The 14898-nt window shown below is 43.2% G+C and overlaps 2 protein-coding genes across 2 annotated transcripts in view; both read left to right on the forward strand.

Moving 5' to 3' along the window:
* LOC308305268 (zinc finger FYVE domain-containing protein 26-like) overlaps positions 1–14898 on the forward strand; it is a 39991-nt gene that overhangs the window by 16974 nt on the left and 8119 nt on the right. Inside the window, exons 16-24 of the mRNA XM_080750032.1 lie at positions 4498–4747; positions 7727–7825; positions 7988–8166; positions 8954–9090; positions 9388–9416; positions 10106–10242; positions 10643–10863; positions 12948–13095; positions 13623–13832. Coding sequence (XP_080606158.1) covers positions 4498–4747; positions 7727–7825; positions 7988–8166; positions 8954–9090; positions 9388–9416; positions 10106–10242; positions 10643–10863; positions 12948–13095; positions 13623–13832 — 1410 coding nt within the window. The remainder of the gene's footprint in view (positions 1–4497; positions 4748–7726; positions 7826–7987; positions 8167–8953; positions 9091–9387; positions 9417–10105; positions 10243–10642; positions 10864–12947; positions 13096–13622; positions 13833–14898) is intronic.
* Positions 5537–6841, forward strand: LOC308305452 (aminoacylase-1A-like; the record flags this gene model as incomplete). The annotated part of the gene is made up of 1 exon (XM_080750249.1): positions 5537–6841. One exon carries the CDS (start codon positions 5537–5539, stop codon positions 6839–6841), a length of 1305 nt encoding a protein of 434 aa, XP_080606375.1.

Here is a 14898-nt window from a genome sequence, read left to right on the forward strand (position 1 = left end):
GTTTTTGCAATGGAAAATAACTGGCAAAAACCCTGACTATGTCCTCCATCTCAGTGTTTTAATAGTGAATGATATCTGTTGCAGTTATCCCACAGTCGTTAAGTCTGGTTTGCCCTTCTGTTATTTATTCTATTATTCTATTTCATTCTTGTCTATTTCTTGTATTTCTTTTCTATTTATTATTGTTTATATGGGCTTGATCTCCTGTTGCACTTATTGCAATTGACTTGGGTGAGCATCGGATCAATGTAATAAATACATAAATAAAGATTATATGTTACAGTGAGTGCTCAGTGAGTGACTCATGACTCATGTAGTCAGGTTCACTACGTTAATAAAGGTTTATTCGTTGGATTTTTTTGGAGATTTGTAAAACTATACATTTTTGGAATCTTCAGAGCATGGAGAATCCAAAAATCTTTGTTTGCATTTGCACAGACACCTGCAAAGCCGCCATTTTGGACGTTCAAAATGGCCGACATAAAATACATAATTTGTGCTATCTTGGCTTCTAGACCACCTAGAAACTTAATTAAACATGCTAATCCTATGTTTTCTGGGTCAAGGAATCGAATGAATGAATGATGGATGTAAAATGTTCTGGACCCCCACCCCCTTTCTGGGGGTTATCTATTTTGGGACCTCCCAGAACAGTACGCCAGCCAGTTAATGTCCGATTTTCATAATATTAGAGTTGTTTTATAGGTTTTAAAACATCCCAAGTTCATTTATTAGACTTTTAAAGCAGCCAGAATAACCTTTCTGACTTTTGGTTGGGGTCTTTCCTCACCTGGGACCCCCTAGACAGACCCCTGAGCCTATCTCAGTAATCGCTCTGCTCCTGCTCCAGAACAATGTTAAATTAGATCATAATTGAAGCATAAAAGTTGTTGTAACTGGGCTCTGAAAACAAAAATGAGTAGTAGCAAATACCAGGAGTCTTCCACAGGGGGTCCAGGACGCCTACTGGGTCCTCAGAGTTACTACAGGGGGCCGCCAAATCTTGATGGGATCTTTTTTTTTCCACATTTGAAACTGAAACTTTGAATGTTTTTAAGTATCCTGGGTTTATTGCGACCATAGGTCGCAGTTTACGGTCGCAGTTTACTATCAGAACCGTCACATCTTGACAGTATCTGTCTGTCTGTCTGTCTGGACGGTTAACGTTTTTTTGTTGATTGACTCACACTCTGACATCCCGCTCTGACATCACTGTGATGTCAGGGGAACCAAATCCCCTTTATGCCCATATATGGAGATCCCTGTGATGCCAGGGGAACCAAATCCTTTTTATGGACAACTAGGTAGTCATCCGGCACAGCTCATAGCTGTGAAGCCGGGAGGAGTTCAGATTGACAATCAGGTTCACAGGAGGGGAGGTGCGCGAGCAAAGTATGGTAGAACAGGGGAAGGGCAAGGGCCAGACCCAGAATTTGACATAATGAAGGTATTGCAACTTCTCACTTTGAGAGTGCAGAACAACGTGTTCATTTATTGCACTGCACTCACACTGTCAACACAACACACACAGACACACACACACACACACACACACACACACACACACACACACACACACACACACACACACACACACACACCACACAACACACACACACACACACACACACACACACCTCTTTGTTATTGTCACCCCAAAACCCTCACCCTATCCTCTTAACCCTCTAAGCCCCACTGTTGTAATATTACAACGTTTGTAAATTATCCAAAAAAAAAGGTTAACGAGCCCATGGTCAATTATGCCCAAAAAGATTCACTACAATGCAGACATGCAGGATCTATTTTCTTCTTCATTGTCATCTTCAAAGTCCAACCTTATAGTGTTGACACAGTCTCCCCCATGGAGTGAAAGGCAGGTTATTTGGGCAGCTGCACCGTCCCTTGCAACCTGGGGGAAAGACACCTGGCTGGAACATACCCTCCACTCTCTGAATACCATCTAGTTTCTTCGATTGGTGGAAGCTCAGGGCAATTTGTCAGGTATGATTTATCCCGCATTGTGACGTAGTTGGCATGGAGGATAATTATGTGGTAGCAGTGCAGCACGAGTTGGAGGTAGCATCTCACCCTCAAAGTTCTTTGACAGAAATAGTTCCCATCTGAGTAATCACAGGGTTGTTGGACCTTTTGAACTGTAAACATGGCATGCAAAATGCTCCATTGACTGCAATGTTGATGGAAGCTCACCAATAATAAGCTCAGGAGGAATGGAAACCTTGCCAAGGTCCTTGAAGTGGTTAATGACTTGGTCATCATTATCATGCTTCAAGTAGGCATTGACCCATGTCTTTATGGAGATTCCAACAAATGCTCTTCCCCAGCCAGCACCAGAAAAATTGTGTAAGCCAAGGAACCCTTGACATTTGTAACATCCAATAACTTAAACTTGCTTGAATATATCTATTTCCATCGGTGGAGGACATCAGTGTTGAGTGACCAAACACATATGTCTTGCAGCCATAAGCCGCAGAGGCAAGGACTTGATGAGGAATCAGGGTATCAGCCTCTAAGTCTTCATGTGTGTGCACAGTTCCACACAATCCTGTCCCTTGATGAAGGTATCGTATTATGATGCCTACTTTGTCATACCTGACAAATTGCCCCAAGCTTCGATCAATCGAAGAAAATAGATGGCATTTAGAGAGTTGAGGGTATGTTCCAGTCAGGTGTCTTGCCCTCCCTGCTCAAAAGGCAGTACTTGAGCCCATCAAATTTGGCTGCAAAGCAGGTTGCACTCCTCCCTGCAAATGCTATGGTGGAGACTGTCAACACAATTAGGGAGGACGTACAGTAGTGTAGTGAATCTCTTTGGGCATAATTGACCATGAGCTCTTTAAGAGGATAGGGTGAGGGTTTTGGGGTGACGATTAACAAAGAGGTGTGTGTGTGTGTGTGTGTGTGTGTGTGTGTGTGTGTGTGTGTGTGTGTGTGTGTGTGTGTGTGTGTGTGTGTGTGTGTGTTGTGTTGTGTTGTGTTGTGTTGTCAGTGTGAGTGCAGTGCAATAACTGGACACGTTAGTCTGCACACCCAAAGTTAGAAGTTGCAATACCTTAATCCCTGCAGTAAAACCTGTCAACCATAACTGTCTAACACAAACATTTTATAATACTGAGAATACTAATAAATCATCGAAGTACAATACATAAACCCAGGATACATAAAAACATAAAGTTTCAAATGTAGACAAGAAAATCCTTTCCTATCAAGATTTGGTGGGCCCCCTGTAGTAACTCTGAGAACCCCCTAGGGGTCCCGGACCCCCTGAGGAAGACCCCTGGTATTTTGCTTACTCATTTCTGTTTTCAGAGCCCAGCTGTAACAACTTTTATGCTTCAATTATGATCTAATTTAACTGGAGCAGGAGCAGAGCGATTACTGAGATAGGCTCAGGGGTCTGTCTAGGGGGTCCCAGGTGAGGAAAGACCCCATCCAAAAGTCAGAACGGTTATTCTGGCTGCTTTAAAAGTCTAATGAATGAACTCAGGATGTTTTAAAACCTACAAAACTCTAATATTATGAAAATCAGACATTAACTGGCTGGTGTACTGTTCTGGGAGGTCCCAAAATAGATAACCCCCAGAAAGGGGGCGGGGGTCTGAAAAAATTTACACCCATGATTTACTCATCGATTCCTTGAGCCAGAAAACATAGGATTGGCATGTTTAATTAGGTTTCTAGGTGGTCTAGAAGCCAAGAACGCACAAATTATGTATTCTATGTCGGCCATTTTGAACGTCCAAAATGGCCGCTTTGCAGGTGTCTGTGCAAATGCAAACAAATATTTTTGGATTCCCCATCTTCTGAAGATTCCAGAAATGTATAGTTTTACTAATCTCCATAAAAAGCCAACAAAAATACATAGTGGACCTGACTAATGTGTTCAGCGAGTGCAGTAACTCTAAGGAAAATAGCTGATCTACAAGCGCACAATACGTCACATCACAATGGGTTGTGAGCAATTTAGATCGTCAAACGTCTTTATTTTTTTGTGAAAATAATTTTGTCATGGCACAACAGTATTTAACCAGTGCCCTTAACTGGTTAAGTCCCCAGCAGTGATGCGTAGTTTAATGCGTCGTTTAATGCGTCCTTTGATGCATCCCGGGGATGCATACAACTCTATCCTTTCTGTTATCAGTCATTTCACTGCACCAGCTGAGCTGCATGTGGTGGAGTCTCCACAGCTGTGTGTTCTGGCATTATTGATGAGCTGATTGAGAACATCTTGTAAATCAAAATCCTTTATTAACTACTTACACGTAGCTATGTGCCACCATTTGTTTAAATCAAAGTCCTTTGTGATGTTTTCACCGTTGATACATAATGTGTGTGTCGTTGCGGGACCAATAAAATAATTCTGGGACCCATATGAATGACCACCTGTGGGTCCCGAGGCCCATTACATTGAAAACCTAGCCACATCACTGTCCCGGGATGCCCCTGTTGAATGTGTCATGTGTGGCTGTGAACGCGTAGGTGCTGCTCACTCTGCCCACGGCTGCCAGGCAGGACTACTTCCCTCTGCTCTCTGAGCCGCTGCTGATGCTGGAACAGCTGCTGATGAACCTGAAGGTGGACTGGTTGGACGTGGCAGTGGGAACCCTGCGGAGCCTCCTGGTCGGCCAGGAGGCCGGCTTCGGCACGGAGGACATCGACAAGCTGCTGGAGAAGTACGCCTGCAAGGCCCTCGACTTCCCCTACGCCCCAAGAGAGATGTCTCGGTCTGGTCAGTGAAAACGTAGACACACGCACGCACACAGATCCAGCCCCTATCGCTTACAAACTGTTTGGTACCACTGAGGTCTAGATTCAAAATAGTACAAGAAGATCACATCATAATAATTTTCCGCCTGTGTTCAAATTCAGCAGACAGATTATCATAAATGATCATTTAGTTGAATACCTTTGTACACAGATGCTGTCTTTTGTGCGGACATTAGCAGCAGGCAGGTGGATGGTGCATGCCGATATTGATCCTTAGTATTGCTTGTCTTTATTCACTGCTACTGGCTCTCAATGTAGGGGTCCTTAAGGAATACCCTCAAGGGGGTCCCCAGCTAAATGATTGATGGGAAAGGTTATACAGGAACCAAATGGACCCTTGCAGGTCTGTAACTGTACACTCAGAGTTAAAGTAGAAAGATGCGATTCTGGGGAAATTGCAAGTGTGATGGGGTATTGTGTGATGGCGTATTGTTTTGTTTGAAAGCTGTGAACAGCGTGCACACACATGGTGCATGATCTAGGCATGGGCCTGCATGATCCATGCACTATGAATTACATGGAAGTCTATGGAGACTTGTGGCAGCCTGGAACTTCAAAGAGATTTTAAGGTGGCAATCATTGTGTTAAGCCAATATCTTGAAATGCCCATATATGGACATACTGGGTCAATTTCATGGGGTCTATGACGTAAGACATCTATGATGTTAGTCATCTCCATATTTGACCATATTTGCCTTTAACCAGCAGCTTCCAATCCTTATAACACAAGATGTCATCGTTAAGATGAAGGATGTTGCCTGGCAAAGATGTTCCGGAAGAGTCAGGAGGTGGTGGCTGCATGCAGACCTCCACTGTGGGAGAAGACCCCTCTGTGAGTCTGTTCAGAGAATACCTCTGCCTGAGGACTGTCCACCCAGACCCTGATTATGATGCTGCCCTTAGGTTCCTGGACAGAATAGCGGAAGAGCTTGAGCTGCCGCTGAAGAAGATTGAGGTGTGCCCTCGCAGAGTTGTGTCCATCATGACATGGGAGGGGACAAATCCTGCACTGAAGTCCATTTTGTTGAATTCCCACACAGATGTGGTGCCTGTCTACCAGGAACATTGGAAGTACAATGCTTTCACAGCTGTCAAAGATGCAGAAGGAAACATCTATGCTCGGGGAACACAGGACATGAAATCTGTTACCATTCAGTACATCCAGGCCATCCGAAGACTCAAAGCCGGGGGGATGAAACCCATGCGCACCGTGCACTTGATGTTTGTCCCAGATGAAGAAGTTGGAGGTCACAAAGGAATGGAAACGTTTGTGAAGCTCCCCGAGTTCCAGAAGTTAAACATTGGCTTTGCACTTGATGAAGGTCTGGCCAACCCCGGTGAGGCCTTCACTGTGTTCTATGGAGAGAGGAACCCTTGGTGGATCACAGTGCGTTGTCCAGGAAGTCCCGGCCACGGGTCGAGGTTTGTGGAGAACACAGCCGCAGAGAAGATGCGCAGCATCATCAACTCTTTCCTGGACTTCAGAGAGAAGGAAAAACAAAGGCTGAACACAAGTGAGTGTTTCACTCTGGGCGATGTCACCACTGTGAACATGACCATGGTGAAAGGAGGGGTGGCTTACAATGTCATCCCTGCTGAAATGGACGTCAGCTTTGACCTGAGGATACCTCCCACTGTCAATCTTCAGGACTTTGAAGAGCAGATCAAACAGTGGTGTAAGGAGGCAGGAGATGGGATCACCTATGAGTTTGCACAGAAACACATGAACCAGAATGTGACCTCCACAGACCCTAGTGACCCTTGGTGGAATTCCTTCAGCACGGCATGCAAGGAAATGAACATGAACTTGGAAAAGGAGATATTTCCTGCAGCCACAGATAGTCGATTTATCAGAGCGGTGGGTATTCCTGCTATTGGCTTCTCTCCAATGAACCGCACGCCCATCCTGCTGCACGACCACAACGAGTACCTGAACGAGCAGGTGTTCATCAAGGGCATCGACGTGTACGAGAGACTCATCCCAGCTCTCGCTAGCGTTCCAGCCCTTCCTGATGAAGCTCAGATAAACCCTGCTGTCTCTAAATTTTTGCTTTGACAGATTTTGAATGAAAAGTGATTAATTGACTTGAATAACTCTTCCTTACATTACCAAATGAGAACATAACTGAATATTCCTCCGAGCACCTACACAGCTATACAGTATAGCTCTGTTACTCGATTCCGTAGTGGCTTTGTAAAAACATAATTAATTCATCATTGTAGGTGGTGTGTGTTTAAGTGGGAGCAGTCCTAATAAAATATTACAAAATAAGAATGTAAAATCCTTTACGATTGTTTGAATCTAGAATCTCTTGATTGTCACTTTGTAAATCAGTATACCATTCATGAGTTTTGTTAGTGTGGTGTCGCAGGGCAACACACTATTGTTATTGACATTCTTACTCATCATCTCATGTAACCCTACAGCCAATGAGACATCACGATTTCCCTGTATATATACCTTGGTATTGTGATGTCACCCTTTTCCCCCTCTCTGATTGGCTCCCCATTAGAGTCAACGGCAACCACACTTGCAATTTCCAATTGCACCTTTCTAGTTCAATAAATTACATTTGAAAAGAAAACAAATCTCCATATTTGGAAAAGTTTATTTTTAGCATTTTTCCATTCAAGTCCGATGAAGCTGGTCGATTTGGCATATGGCCCAAGTGCGTGGCACCAAAACTGTGGGAGAACGTGGCAATATAATGCTTATCCAAAAAGATTGAAAGAAAGAATTAGTCGGACAAGTACTATAGTCTGGTTGCCTTGTTAGGGCAACAACACTAATTAACACAGAGGATTTTATGCAGTATAGATTAGAGTCCCAGAGATTAAAGGGGTTTAAAATGGGGTTCTGTGGGCTAATGCATATTAAACAGGGCGTCCTTGAAATTAAAAAAGTTGCGAATCTAATTTCATAATTGTCTTGACACTCCAGACTCTGTCATCAGCCTGCAAGATCCCTTTTCACAGTGTCCTGCTCAGGGCAGCGTTCCCCCCTCACCCAGCCGAGTGGAGTCGCCGACATCCTCCACAGGTGAGATGGCATGTGCACTGCATCATTTAACACACACATTTACACTATCAATATACCAGGAGTTTTCCCAGAATGTTTACTAGGATGTGTGTTGCCCTCTCAATTGAAACCAATGTGAATGCAATTCTTTTTTGCTGTTATCTCTTAAATGTCCACTCGAAGGCAGCACACCTACACACAGCACATCCACCAGCAGCAATGAGAAGAGGGGCTCTGTTAGCAGAAGGGGGCGCCTGTCTAGTCAGTACCAGCCTCCAGAAAATCCTCCTGCCCGCAAGGACTGGATTCCAGACACCCAGCAACATGTCTGCATGGTCTGCCTGCGTGAACGGTTCACCATGGTGAGAAAGCAAAAACCACGAGAGGCTGATGAAACCAAACACAGTCTTTTTGTGTTATTTGTACATTATAACGGCAGATAATAAATAACTAGAAAGATGCAATTCTGGGAAATTGTGAGTGTGTTTGCCTATTTATAGTCTGGATAGCAAGAATGTCATGTGAAGCTTGACCAATCCTCTATAAAGGTGACGTCACCGAGAATGCTGCTTCCTTATTGTCTAAACGTTTATCTAGAAAGAAAGAAAGTAGCACTAGTACTATAGTGTTGCCCTGTTGGGCAACCACACTAATAATAGTACAATATGAAGTATTGTACTAGTGGCATTATGTTTAACTACTGTCCTTGAATCTAGGATCATAGATCTTGAACCAGTGCAATCCTAGTGTCCCTATTCTGGGCAGGTCATAATAGGCAAAGATTCAGAGAAAATAGCAGATCTATTAGCTCTCAACATGATGCGTTGTGAGCTTGTAGATTTGGTGTAAAGGGGATAAGGGAGTGGGCCAAGTACTGAAGTACCGTATAGTGTTTAATAACTTGAGAAAATAATGTAGCCTTTCTGTTGTTAATGTTGCTGTACTGAAACGAATGACAACCTGGAAATTAATCATTATTATAGGTAAAACAAAACTTCATTTACAGGCTGCAGCCCCTCACCAATCAACAAAACAGCCATGAGGGAAAGAAATTTAAAAATACATTGTTATATCTACTAAAGTATTTAATACTTTGAAAGTTTCCATTGTGTAGTCTTGACTTTCCTTTCACCCCTTGTCATCCTGTAGTTTAACAGAAGGCACCATTGTCGTAGATGTGGCCGCCTGGTGTGTCATGCCTGCTCCGAAAAGAAGATGCACGTCGAGGGATGCCCTGAGGACGAAGCCAGAGTGTGTGACCAGTGTTACATGTACTTCCACCCCGAGTAAGACCCTGGAGCTACGTCCAACTCTCTAGCCTACTTGTTTATTCATGAAGTGCTTTCATGAAAAATAGAATGGGTTTGTCCAACTGAGGCCTTTACAGAACAACTTGGGGGACATAAATAGATAAACGTTTGAGAACAACTACAATGCAATTACTCAAATTGTGAACCTGAGTGGATCTCTGTGCCTGTGTGTGTGTGGAGTGGTGCTGTCGTGCTATGAATGTGTGAACTGCATGTTATATCCATGTTCATTTGATGAACATTAATTGAATGATTGTTTGTTTTTGATTGCAGTGTGGATGATGTGCTGGAGGAAGCAGAAGGTAGATATCATTTAAAGACTGTTTCTTCTTTCAATTCAGCAAGTGCACAGAACATCCTGCTGTACGGTGGTTGCTGTTAGAGACTTTCCAATTTTATGTAATTGATCACTAACAGGCAGATCATTTCATTACATTTCCTCCCTTAAACCACTTAATCCTTAAATAGTACTTTATGAACCGTCGTCCCTCAGGGGTCTGTACTTGGTCCCCTCCTTTTTTCCCTCTACACCAAAAGTCTTCGCTCACATTGTGACCTTGTGGACCAGCTCTTTTTGCTGAATGTTTGCCTATTATGATAATGATAATACATTTTATTTGTATAGCACTTTTCCAACAAAGTTACAAAGTGCTTCACAGAACATGGTTAAAAACAACAGCATACAGATAGATAGATAGATACCTTTATTATCCCAAGGGGGAAATTCAGTAACAGCAAATAGGGACACACGGTTCATGTGGTTAAAGTATAACGGCATTCCACAGCACCCTCCATCCATTTTATGCTAAACTGCTACATCTTTTGAGTAGGGAACAGTGGGTTCTAAGTAATAAGTCCTCTGTCCTTTCCAAGTCCTGTTTCATTCTCGTCTGACCTTGTATTTATTTTTATTTTATTTTTCTGCAACCCTCTGATATAACTCTGTTGTGAAAAGTGCTCATTCTCTGCTCTCTGCCATCTCTCTGTACAGTGGCTGGGAGCCCCATGGCTACAGACGATGCTTCAGATGGAATGTTGTATCTGCCCGAGGTGGTCCACAGACGGATACGACTCAGCACAAACCCTGAAGACAACCATCTGCTGCGGAACGAGTTCTACTACGAACAGGTCTGGATGTAGATAAAAAGGGGATCCAGTTACCAGTACATACTGAATAAGAGTAAGGGTACATACTGTACTCTTACTCAGTATGAGTACATACTGTACTCTAGTCTGTACTGCTAATGTATACTGTTTTGGTGAGCCAAGTCGTAGTTCATGATACATGGCTCATAGCTCCGGTAGTATCTAGTACAGAGCTGTGAGTTACGGCTTGGCTCACTCACTTTACAGTTGAATAAACTCAGTGAAAACACTATATCCCTAAAAAGTATATGTCCGCTTTCTGTAGACCTTTATCGTAGTAAGTGTGCCCCTGTAGGATATCTGGTCATACGATCTGGCATGTACCATTTAACTTAACGTATTCACATATTGCATGTGTTCCTTTATCCATACCACCTCTAAGGCTCCCAGTGCCCACCTCTGTGTGACCATCTTGACCCTGCACAAGGACCAGACGGCCTGTGGTCACCAGCTTATCAAACACTGCCGTTCCCTGTCTCGTAAACTGAACAACCCAGAGGTGGACGCCTGTCTCCTCACTGACATCATGAGGCAGCTGATCTTCAGCGCCAAGCTAATGTTTGTCAAGGTCGGCCGCAGCCAGGATCTCGCCCTCTGTGACAGGTGAAACTAATTAAATGACAGTATTTGGTATTACTTTGTTTTAGTTTACTATGAAAACCGGCACATCTTGTCTGTATCTTGTCCGTGAGACTTGAGTAACGCCTCAATGTCTATAGCTGACCTGTTGTGACATCACATTGTTGACATTGTGACATCACATTGTTGTGACATCACATTGTTGTGACATCACCTCATCAAAGATCAAACCCTGGATATATCCATACATGGAAACGACTGGATCATCACCAAGATCTCCATATATGGAGCTGACCTCTACATCTGATTCCCAGATGATGCCCTGTTAGGGCAACCACACTAATAGAATCCCTTTTATGCCATCAATATTAAACCCATGCTTTTTTACGGGTAACATAGAGTTCTTTGTGAATTGGATGGGTGATGGATGGTATTGCCCATATCTGGACAATTCTGATATTATTGCGACCGTCAGGGAGCAGTTTACTATGAAAACCTCCACCGGCCGGCCGTCCGTCCGTCCGTCCGTCCGTCCGTCCGTCCGTCACACCTTTGTGACCATCAACAAACGTCACACCTTTGTTGATGTTTAAATCGAAGAGTCTTGGTCAAATACTTCTGTTGGTTTCTGCACTGATCATTTATACAATTCAGCTGTGTTTGCTTGTGTCATCATGATGAGGTCATAAATCAGCCATGCCCAAATATAGATTTTACGGGTTTACATGCTTACTCAGTTATTCGTTATGTGAAAGTCCTATGACGTCTATGATATCTGACGTCATCATACATACATTCCCTTTTATGCCCATAAATGGAGATCCCCTCTGTAGAACCAGCCACTGACATCACTGTAATGTCAGGGGAACCAAATCCCTTTTATGCCCATATATGGAGATCCCTGTGATGCCAGGGGAACCAAATCCCTTTTATGCCCATATATGGAGATATGGAGATCCCCGTGTTGCCAGGGTAACCAAATCCATTTTATGCCCATATATGGAGATCCCTGTGATGCCAGGGGAACCAAATCCCTTTTACGCCCATATATGGAGATCCCTTATGTCATCAATATTAAGCCCATATCTGTGAATATCTTTGGGTACCAGATGTCTCCATATATGGTTAAATGGTCCGATATACATCACTGGCCAGAAGACCAAGAAATGGTGCAACCTCGCCCTTTGCTTTTCTCCCTATAGGCATCTTACTGGTAGGTAGTTTAATGAGGAATGCAGTATGGTGGTAGGTAGGTAGTTATGGCCTTTGATGTAAGATTTTCACTTTCTAGGATAACTATATTTGCTATTCCCAGATGATGCCCTTTTAGGGTACCCCTCATGCCCATATATGGAGATCCCCAGGCTTTACTAATTAACATAAGTTTTATGCCCATATATGGAGATCAGTGTCCCAATGTCATCAGATATATGGGCATAAATGGACACAGGCAAACTAGATGGGCTGTATGGATATCCAGATGTGTGATGTAAGTGTTTTATTCCAAATGTGGCACCCCACAGACATATTTCCAGAAACAAAATCCCTTTCATGCCCATATATGGAGATTTCTGATGTCATCAATCCCAGGCCCTGTAAAAAACATGGTTGCTATGGTATGAGCAACTTATGTCTCCATATATGGAGATTCAACTTCAATGAGTAACCATGGCAAACTGTCAACTGCCCGTATGTCTTGATAATTGGTAAAACAAACTTTTGGCCTATTTGTGGAGATAAGCGACCAACGGTCGCTTATCTCCCGATTAGGGAGTCTTACTGGTACTGTAAGTGTCGTAAAAGTCCACATACGTAGAAGTAATGTTTTCTCTATTGACGTTCAAATAACTTACACAGTACTGTACATGCATTTAATCTATAATATTTTCAATTTCAAATATCCCTGGTAATAAAGATGGTTTGAAACATAATGAATACAATAATTTGCAAATACTTGACAATATTTGTCATTCAGTCTAAATGCTCTCTCTAATGCTTGGTCTCTTTCTTTCTTAACACACATTCTGTTGCTTCTCTGTCTTGTCTTGTCTTGTCTTGTCTTGTCTTGTCTTGAGCTCACTCTTGTCAATGTCCTCTTTCCATAACAGCTATATCAGCAAAGTAGACGTCCTTAAGATTCTGGTGACAGCCAATTACAAATACATTCCGTCTCTGGATGACATTCTGGAGACGACTGCGGTCACTCGTCTGCGTAACCAGCTGCTGGAGGCAGAACACTACCAGCTGGCTGTGGAGGTGAGGAGGAGCCACTCGGCAGTGCCTGTGTTTTGTGAGACACCTAGAGATTTGTTGTTTCCCACTCCATATATATTTAATATTTCCAAACCATATTGTAATCTAGTGCAGTGGTTCTCAACCTTTTCAGGCCGCAAAATAATCATATTTAAACTGGGGACCCCCCCACCCCCACCCACCCACGCTGACAAGCACTAAGAGTTGAGGCATTACATTTAGTATAACACGGTTCTATTGTGAAAATAGCCGATCTACATGCTCACAACGCCTCGCAACTGCCTCTAAAATCTTACAATTTGGCCAATGTTTATTTTGTCATTTTAGATGTATTAAAAAGTCCTTAAATTGTCACTTTAGAAATGTGCATATACCCCTGGCCTGTACACTTAAACTGTATGTTGGTTTGTTTACTGTTGGGTGCGAAAACAATGTTGCACATTAAGTTAATCATCTGGGGACCCCCCAAAATAATTTGGGGACCGCCCAGGTTGAGAACCACTGATCACGTGGTTCCTCTCTTACACCAGGTATCCACAAAGAGCGGACTGGACCCTGGCGGTGTGTGGCACGCATGGGGCATGGCCTCTCTCAAGGCGGGGAACCTTTCAGCGGCCCGGGAGAAGTTTGTACGCTGCCTGAAGGCCCCGGTGGACCGCAACCAGCTCAACCTGGGCCCCTGCCTTCTGCAGGAGATAATCCAGCACTTGGAGTCCACAGTTAGACTGACACCAGCCGCGGTATGAGAACAAAGCTTTTATTCTTTTTTACATTTTTACGGTGCAGCCATAGGCCAAGCTGTCTAGAACATTTTTGATGTACTTCTGCATAATTTGTATGTCCCCTTAAAAGTAGACCAATCACAGCAGCTCATGCCGCTATGTGCATGACTTCACAAAGCCGAAGCACCTCCAGTAATAAAGTTATGCGTATGCTGTTCGACCCCCTATGGGGCATAAGGTATCGATAATAATTCTCCATCTACTACAGTATTTGGCAACAACTTGTGTCTCTACCCACGAGAGACCCATCTCCAGCAGCTCAGCCTCTACAGTTCCTCAGCCTCGCCAGGTTATCTTAGGTCGGCCTCGTTTCCTTTTCCCCAGTGGTGTCTATGCCATCTGAGGGCCCCTTTGGGGATACGCTCTGGGGGCATTTGTAGTATGTGTCTCTAAGCCATCATAGACGACGGTGTTTCATTTCTTGGCAGCCAGTGTTCATATAGAGTTCCTTGTTTGATATTTTATTTGGTCAGAATATACAGGGCAGATCTTTCTCTAGCGTGACGGGTGAAGTGAGAGTGAAAGTTGGGCCATAGCTAAAAATCAGTGCATAGAAAATAAAAACAACATTGTGGCAAATCTCAACATCATTGTTCTTGACTGTGAAGCACAAGTTGCTATTGGTAAAGTATGTATAAAGATTGCTATTTCCATTCGACCAAATGAGGTGCACTAGTCCATAACTGTGCACATGTGTGTGTAGGAATACCATACATACTTTTGTCTTAAGACTACTCTTTCAAATTTGCTTAATTCTGAAGGCTTCAATCATGCTGGCATGTATTGTACACTAATAGTGTTAAATCCAAAAGGATATTGTTGAATTTGTCAATATTTGGAAGCTAATTTGAATGGAGAGTGTGTCAAAAATGTTGACAAAATGAATGTAATATAATTATGAGAAAGCTATTAGTCTTCGTTGTTTTTCTGTTCACTGTGTATTCATGCATGTTGTGGGGTATAGGGATCGCCAAATGGAGACATTTTCTTAGCCGGTAACCGTTGAGCCTTATCGGTTAAGTAA

This window comes from Nannobrachium achirus (assembly GCF_963921795.1).
Source record: "Nannobrachium achirus genome assembly, chromosome: 20".
Classification (NCBI taxonomy): domain Eukaryota; kingdom Metazoa; phylum Chordata; class Actinopteri; order Myctophiformes; family Myctophidae; genus Nannobrachium; species Nannobrachium achirus.